We start from the raw sequence: 8,380 nt of genomic DNA, 5'->3' as shown, positions 1-8,380 counted from the left end.
GATATCTCCCTGGTAAGGCCCTGGGTATCATCCTTCACGATGCTAGTGTGTTTTTCGAACACTGTTTCTCTGGTGCCACCATATATTTGGTAAAAATTTTCTTTAGGGAGGTTGTGTTGGCTGCTTTTGGATTTTTATGAGATTTCATTTTAGATTTTATGATTTCCAGCTGGGGAGAAGGGCCACCCATGCAATCTCCAGACCTGAATTTTGCCCTGGCTTTGATCTGGGTGTTCACCACCTGTGGTTCATTCTGTCCAATCTGGATCTTTTAGAATCACAAGATGCAAAATAAATGTTGTTTCACAGACACAGGGGCCCTGAGGACGGCTAGCTCATTAGCAGGGACCACTTTTCTAAGGACTAAAATGTTGCCACTTGAAGGCAGCCAGCCAGTTTCCTTCATCATGATTCCTACAGAGTTGTTGCTTAGCTTAGGTTTTTGGAAGACTTCAGTATAAATCAGTAAGTTACCCTGGAATGTCTGTTTTACCCTGATGAGGAAGAGAAAGACTCACGATTCACGTGTGGCGCAGTAAAGTGTGGAACCTTTTCCATCTTGAATTAGCCCCTCTTGCTGGCTCTCTGCTGCACTTAATGTGTGGTTGTCATCCATGTATGCACAGCAGCTCCCTACAGCCCATCCCTCTGAAAACACTGGTGGGTAGCTGGGACGAAGAGGAACCAGCCATAGCCCGCGCGATGAAAGTAATGACTTGTAATTACAAAAAGCTGTTGGGGCAGATCAGGCAGTGACCCAATTAACAGGGAAGCTCTATTTATTTATTTAACCATAATCATAATATGACAGCACTTCAATAATATGAATTAATTTAGTCTCACAATACTCATTGTGGCCAGGTAGGGATGTATTATCGTCTCCATTTTATAGATGGGGAAACTGAGGTACAGAGCAATTACGTGACTGACCATGGTCACATAAGAAGCTTGTGGCAGGCCCTCAGAACTGAACCACAAGTACCCTCCTTCCTCTTATGAAGTGAGCCAGTTTTCAGATCTCTAATGTGTGCACTTGCCTTGTAAAAATATTTTTATTTTTATTTATTTTGGATAGGGCGTAACAGTCACTGGGGCTTGACTGCTGTTACTGCTTCTTGATGTGCCAAATTACCTTTAGAGATGGCTCAGCACTTTTGAGAACCTAGCCTTTTATGGGGTTCAACACAAGGCAATTACATGCCATGAAATACTATAAATTAAACGAGATTTTATCATGTATGTAATTATTTATTGAGCTGAGAATCCATAGAAGGTAAACAAATGTTTACAATATCATACAGTAAGCATTTCCAGGGCTTAATAAAAATGATTGTCACTCACCGTGCTTCACAAAAAATTTTCTTTTAATGAATAAATAATTTGATGAAATCAAAAAATATTTACAATATAGACAAATGAAAAAAGCTTTGGATATATTAATCTGAGCATCCTGTATTTTGCATTTTCTAACTGTATTTCTATCAAGACTGCCTCTGAAATGATACAAACTGGACAGAAACTGCAACTCAGCAAAGTTAATGTGGTTTGTTACATGTGTATCCATTAGTTCAAATAAGCTACATATGCTTCATTTATTATGCATGTGTTAGAATACAAATATAACTAAAATCATATATTATCAGAATGTTAGACAGCATTCTCCACAAAACAGAAATGTACACTAGGCTGTGACAATAACAGAGGATCACAGGCAACAAAATATAACAGAAAAATACAAATTCCTTCATCAGAATATAATTGTGCTCTTTAATTTACCAGATGACTATGCTGCTCTATCAAACTGATGGTTTTGCATAAATGCAGCATCCAACAACCACCATGTGTTTGTATGTGTGTCAAGCAGCGGCATTACAGTGGAAATTGGGCAGTGCAAGCAGTTTTTATAAACACTTTCTCCAGCTCTTAAAAAGAGCGAATTATACAGAGCAATAGAAGCATAACACTGAGAAGTCTTCATCTCATATACACAAATATCATGAAACAACTTGCTTTGTTTGTGGCGGTGAGAGGAGCTTTATCACTGCTGTTTGTGCAATCACCCAGAATTCAAGTATTCCAAAGCCACTTCATAGCAGAATTTGTATTGATCCTGAAAAATCAACAGAAACAACCCCCCACAAAGTTATTCACAGAAGAAATTTAATTAAGGACTTCAGTATTTCTGTTCTATTAAAATTATTTACTATCAGTCAGTGTGAATGAGTTTGCAAAAGCAATTTGTATTTAGATAAGAAAAGCATCACACTAATAATTCAATAGTACATACAGTAACTGACATTGTTGATCATACAATAACAATACTATATTTAGCTATGCAAACATCTCTATAATGGGACATTTGGAAACCAGTAAACAAACTGACTTGTAAATCTTTAGTAACCTGTCAAAAAACTCATGCCCAGTAGATATTGGAATTCCTTTGCCGTAACATTGATGTTAAAATAGGCCTGGTTACTACTATTTTCCAGTTCATAAATTTCATTTTATTTTTGTCTATGAACTCACTCAGTTTCTTTATTACTCCTCCTCTACACCTAATTCAAAATCCCCACAAGCCCACACTCCAGTTATTTTTCCTCTCACACTAGAGCACATACATCAGGTATTGAGTTTTACTGTCACATAAGGGGTATTTTCAGCTACCAAACTGTCTTTGCACACATGCCTGTGTTTATACTGAAGTGGGGCCATCTGGAACTAGGGGAGCAATCCAGCACAATCCCTGAAGAAGCACCCTGGTGCAGGAGTGGCTAGTTATATGGGCCCGTGGTGCTCATGCTCCAGGAATATGCAGGGCCTGGGGGCCCAGCTCCACCAATGTTCAGGGTCAGGTCTCTTCCCTGGCCCCGCCTCCCCCCTCCACATGCCTCCCCCAGAGAGTCTCCCGCCCCCGCCTTCCGCCCCTGGGCAATTTAAAAAGGCCGGGGGGGGCCCCGGCTGCCGTCGCCACCACTGGCAGTGCAGCGGGGTTAAGGCGGCTTCCTGCCTGGCCTCGCTCTGGGCTGCTCCTGGAAGTGGCTGGAATGGCCCTACGGTCCCGGGAAAGAGGGAGTGTCTCCATTCTGAGCGCTGACTTTGCAGGTCCCATTGGCTGGGAACTGTGGCCAATAGCTGCGGGGGCGGTGTCTGCAGGCAGCAGTGCATGAAATCCCCCTGCCCCCTCCCCCGCAGAAGCTGCTGCCAGAGGGGTTTGCGGGTAGCTTTCGGGAGCCACCTGAGGTAAGCGCTGCACCCCTCACCCTCACCTCTCCCGCACCCCGAACCCCTGCCCCAGCCCAGGGCCTGCACTATGCACCCAAATTCCCTCCCAGAGCCTTAGGCAGGTGTGTGTGCGCGTGGGGGGCACCACCAAAAATGATACAAACCTGCCGCTCCTGCCCTGGTGAGCAAATGGTGTGTGCATGTCACAGAGGTGGAGGAAGAGATAGGACCACTTTGCACTTCCCTTTTGCACCTCCAGGGGCACAGAGGGACTGCAAAGGCCTGGCTCTTATACCTCCCTGCTTGCTGCTCATCCACATATGGGCAAGGCACAATCTAGTCTTCTGAGCAGTTGTACAAGGCGTGGCAGGTAACTCTGAGGGTTCTGTGTTTTGTGTCCACTTCTTTTTATGTTTCTGCTGATCAGTGACTTTATTTTGTAAAATGATAAACATTTAAATGTAACAAAAAGCTGAAGAGAACATGGCTGTTATTCCATTAAATCTAAGTGTTAGCTGTTCTGATTTCCAAAAATTAAGTTTCAATGTACCGCCAACTAGATTATCATTTTCTATCAATGGAGTAAGCACTGCCTCTATCATAAGCACTTTAATTAAGTTATAAAACGTGACAGTAATAATGACATAGCTAGCTGGCTGACAGCACTCAGCCTTTACCTTTATGCTGAACACCATAAGTAGGTAGGATATGATTATACTTCAGCAATATTCTTCTTTTGCCTGAAGCAAACATTTGAAGGGATTCTGTCTATTGTCCACTCAAGTCACATGTTAATTATTCAACATGTACCTGAATGATTTCAATAGCTACTTTTGAATCAGAAGAAGAAAAAAAGCCAACAGCAATTGTTAAAACAAAGAGATGCATTTTCCTGCAGCCTTCATTTTGCAGCTGCCACTTTAAAAGTTAAGGAACAAAGTTGTTTGGACTTAAACCGTCACGGTTGTGAGCGAGTGTACTGAAGGCTTTAAGATCCTGTAGGGTCACATAAACTGTGGTGTATTTGGATCTCTTCTGAACGAGGAAAAAAACCCAGAAATATGGGGTAAATTATATCTTTACTATTTTTATTGCATATGTATAGGTGACTAAATCACAGTCATGTTATCATTATGGAACACACATTGGGACAATGATCAACCAGCCAGCCATTCTCATTTCTTCCAAGCTCATTTCATAGTGATTTACTGATTTAGCAGAATAACTGACATTTCCAGTAAATGCAAGCCCTAGATAACTGCCTTATAGAATAGACATTATTGTTCCCCCATGCTCACTGCTGTGTGTCCTTTGCAAATTTTACTATTTGTTTGATGATAAATATTAAAAACCTTTTTATGTTACCTAGCTTCAGAGAGGAATATTTATATGGAGCACATATTGGTAGACCCAGTAATGTTTATTATGAAACTCGTTGACATGCTTCAGTAAAGATACCCTAGTGCTAAATGTTACTTGTATATTATGACTATAGAATTTCATGAATTTTCTGTTTTTTAGATGAATGTGTCACTCAGATTTTTGTACTTGGAAGGGTTCAATGAAATTAGGAGATGAATCTGTAAATCCGCACCACAAAGAATATCCTTAATCCAGTGAGAAAATGTGTAACAATATTTACTCAGCAATCCTGAGCATTTATTTTTATTCCTGTGAAATAAATGAATCAGAGATCACTGAGATCCATGAAAAGAGAAAAGGAGTACTTGTGGCACCTTAGAGGCTAACAAATTTATTTGAGCATAAGCTTTCGTGACCTTATGCTCAAATAAATTTGTTAGTCTCTAAGGTGCCACAAGTCCTCCTTTTCCTTTTGAGAATGTAGACTAACACGGTTGCTACTCTGAAAACTGAGATCCATGAATTTATCCACAGGTGATGCATGGGGGGGACACGCGGGGTCACATGATCTGCCAAGGCATGATTCTGCCAAGGCTGGGAGTTGGGCTGAGCAAAGCCCTGGGGGACGTACTGGGGAAAGGCACCGACATCATGCGCTCCCACTGAGCTCCGCTAGGTGGTGCCTGGAGCAGGGAAATGACATCAGGCTGGTAGTAGGCTCAACAGTGGAGCCCGCTTGGGTGTGTGCAAGGCTATAGATGGGAGCTTGGGGCAATGAAGGGGGGAGGCAGCAGGAGCAGTGAGGGGATGGGACGGTGGGGAGTCCATGGCAGACAGTGGGGGCCAGGGGCAATGAGGGATGGGCGGGGAGCCTGGGGAGGCAGCAGGGGGATAGGGAGGTGGGTGGAGAGCCCGGGGGAGGCATTGGGGGCCAGGGTGATGGGAGATGGATGAGGGGCTCAGTAAAGCGCAGGGGTGGGCGAATTCGTGGGGGGCTGGGGAAGAGGCAGCGGGGCCGTGGGGGATGGGAAGGTGGGTGGGAGCTCAGTAGCGGTCCAAACCAAAGCCATTTCCCAAGAGTGATGGGATCTGGAGTTCTGAACTGGCCCAATTATAAAAATAAACCTGAGCTGTGATGTTGAAATCAGGCCCTAGATCTGATCTTCCTCATGTTTCTGAGTGGTTTGGATTCTGTGTCCTAGTTATGGGTCCATCTCTAGCTAAAAGTGAACTGTAAAGAGAAAATGGAACTGCAGGCAAGCTCAGAAACATGACTTGAATGTCCCTGCTAACTAGGCTGGGCATAGGAGATTGATCACAGAAAACTGTTTTAATTTACTTTCCAGATTGTTTTTCAAACCACTGTCTGCCTGCCGTTAAATCTGTTTTTCCCAGTTTGCTAATGATCCCCCATTCTATGGTACTATAGATACCAGAATAGTCAGATGCCAGAAGAGACATCGTAGCCACCAGGCAGTTTAGCATGAGATTTCTGGTACTTGTGGTGCCCAAGAGAGCCAATGTCTCCTTGTAAACCCAGAAGAGAAAGCAGATTCAAATGGAGAGGAAAAATAATTTTATAAGGTTAAATTAGAACTGATTCCTGACATAATTATTGCGTGCTGATTGGTTTGCAAATATCTCTGTTCTTCAAATTGATATAACACATCAGTGCAATCCAGAGCTTCTTCATGTGTAGCTCTCTTTTAGCACAATCTCCATTGGCTATTATATAGTATCATAAAATATGAACAGCAAAAGTAGCTCTAGAAATCAAAACTCTTTTGTCTCTTGAGTACCTGCCCTGAACCCTGCTGCATACCACCAGAACCTTTAAATTGTGTCCCCCCGCCCCCCCTCCCGATCAGCAGTTACCAGTCACCTCTGACTTAAACTCACAGAGACCTGAGAACAGCAGGCATGCCAGGTACAAATCTGCATCTACACAGACTGAGTGGAAAAGTAGGACATTTCTCTCTACATCCAGCAAATAAAAAATTAGGAGTGTCCTGAGACAGGAGCCAAATGAATGGCCCACTCCCAACATCACGAAAGCTGGAAGGTCCCTCACCTCCAGATGACTGACAGTCTTACATTGCTAGCTTGCCTCCTCAGAGTGGCAGCCTCAAACTCCCTGCTCATCTCATGCTGCTGGCAAGGTGCTGGTTCACCTAAGGACCCAGCTCGATGTCTCTCTCTTACTGATGCCTGGCCTGAGGGAGGGACAGGAATTCACAGCAGTGGAGGTGGGACACCTTGGTAGGTCTGAGGAGAAGGGGTTTCTTCAAAAGAGAGGCAGGGCATACTGGGACTTGCTGCAACCAAAAATATGGACCTGGTCCTACCTCATAGAAGGCAGAAACCCTCCATCTTCCTAGCACATCACCCCTAAGTAGCTTGGCCAACCCACTAGCATTCACTATTCCTCAAGGTGTTCAACACGTGAGGCCAGACTGGGAGTGGAGATCTCTCCTAAGGGTACAGGGGTGGAGGGTGTCACAGTTCTGTGGGATCTCCCTGCCTCCTCCTTGGGATTTTGGGGTAGAAAAGATGCCCAAACACAGTTCAGTCCCAATTAACCAATCCCCTATTGTCCATAGATTACACAGTTAACTCATACTGGGTTATGATTCCTGAAATTACCCAAATACTACATCTGTCATTGAAGCTAATCTGCTTTCAAAAAGTCAGACTCTAAAAGCAGTGCTTTTAAGGCACCCCGCCATAAAGTACAGTGGCACTGTCCCCCTTAATTCAATAGCCTGTTTCTACAGAGGTTTTGAAGGTCTGAGACCATCACATTGAATTGGGTGGAACTGTACATCTTTCTCCCAATACAGAACTATAAGCAGAACATAAGAGCCTGCTGATTTAAGCTGTCCTACAGCTCTTGTGTCATAGCCACTAGTGTTTCTGCAATTCTACATCTAAAAGATTCAATAAAACACTCTATAAGAAAATAATTGCACATGGCCCCTTGTTTCCGAACTCCTTTAATCTTTCTATGAGGTAGAGCAACCATAATTAAATGCAATATTCTGGATGTCACACTGAAATTCACGGCTTTGATAAATATTAGGCAATTAAGCTATTTATAAAATATATAATTTGAAAATCTGGCATTTCATTTTACATTATTATTATTTCTGCTGTGCGATGACTGCTCTCCTCATGGATCACACTGCCAGAAAGGCAAATTAATAAAGATGTTCTGTTGAAAGTTTTAAACTATTTCAAAAATTCAAATGAACAGAGACAAAGTCTCCTTGGGAAGAAAGCAGTGTAAAAATACTCTTATAAGTGAAATGATTTCATTATCCCCTTTGAAAACGACTTGCATGCTTTCTCAACAACTCCCACTGAAAATCTTGGAAATCTCCCCAAACCTTATGATAAAAGGGAACATTTTCTATTTAGTGGTGCAGTTAAAAAAGCTCATACCAGAAGGTCCACCATGTTAGGCTTATTATTTCTCAGTGTCTTCACAGCATGGAATACATCAACTGCCCTCTGGTGCCGAAGCATTTCACAAACAATGCTGATTGCACAAAATGTCCCACTGCGGCCACCTCCGTTTCTACAATAAAAGTGATAAAATGGCTCCATTACTCATGACTGTATGTTACTAGTTCTCATACTGTGTCTGAATGTTCTACGAGACGTGCAATGCAAATACTGGTGAACCAATGGCTATTAATGCCTCTGAACTCTAAGAAGGATGCAATTTCTAATTAAAATGAATAGGCTGAATTATCCAACATGTATGCTACAGAATCCATCAGCTTGGAAGCCTGAG

The 8,380-nt window shown here is 42.8% G+C and overlaps 1 protein-coding gene across 9 annotated transcripts in view; it reads right to left on the bottom strand.

The window, feature by feature from the left end:
* Positions 1–1,313: 1,313 nt before the first annotated feature.
* The window catches only part of PTPRM (protein tyrosine phosphatase receptor type M), an 835,052-nt gene continuing 827,985 nt past the window's right edge, over positions 1,314–8,380 (bottom strand). For 7 of the 9 annotated variants that reach the window (XM_073331568.2, XM_073331567.2, XM_073331562.2 and 4 more), the window contains 2 exons: positions 8,026–8,161; positions 1,315–2,110 (listed from right to left, as the gene is read on the bottom strand). In XM_073331568.2, the coding sequence (XP_073187669.1) occupies positions 2,057–2,110; positions 8,026–8,161 (190 nt within the window). In that variant the 3' untranslated portion in view covers positions 1,315–2,056. Of the gene's footprint in view, positions 2,111–8,025; positions 8,162–8,380 lie in introns of all 9 variants that reach the window. The other 2 variants (XM_073331560.2, XM_073331561.2) reach the window with 1 other exon arrangement.

The sequence above is a fragment of the Lepidochelys kempii genome, chromosome 2 (assembly GCF_965140285.1).
Source record: "Lepidochelys kempii isolate rLepKem1 chromosome 2, rLepKem1.hap1, whole genome shotgun sequence".
NCBI classification, from domain to species: domain Eukaryota; kingdom Metazoa; phylum Chordata; order Testudines; family Cheloniidae; genus Lepidochelys; species Lepidochelys kempii.
This window is presented reverse-complemented; position numbering and strand designations above follow the sequence as displayed.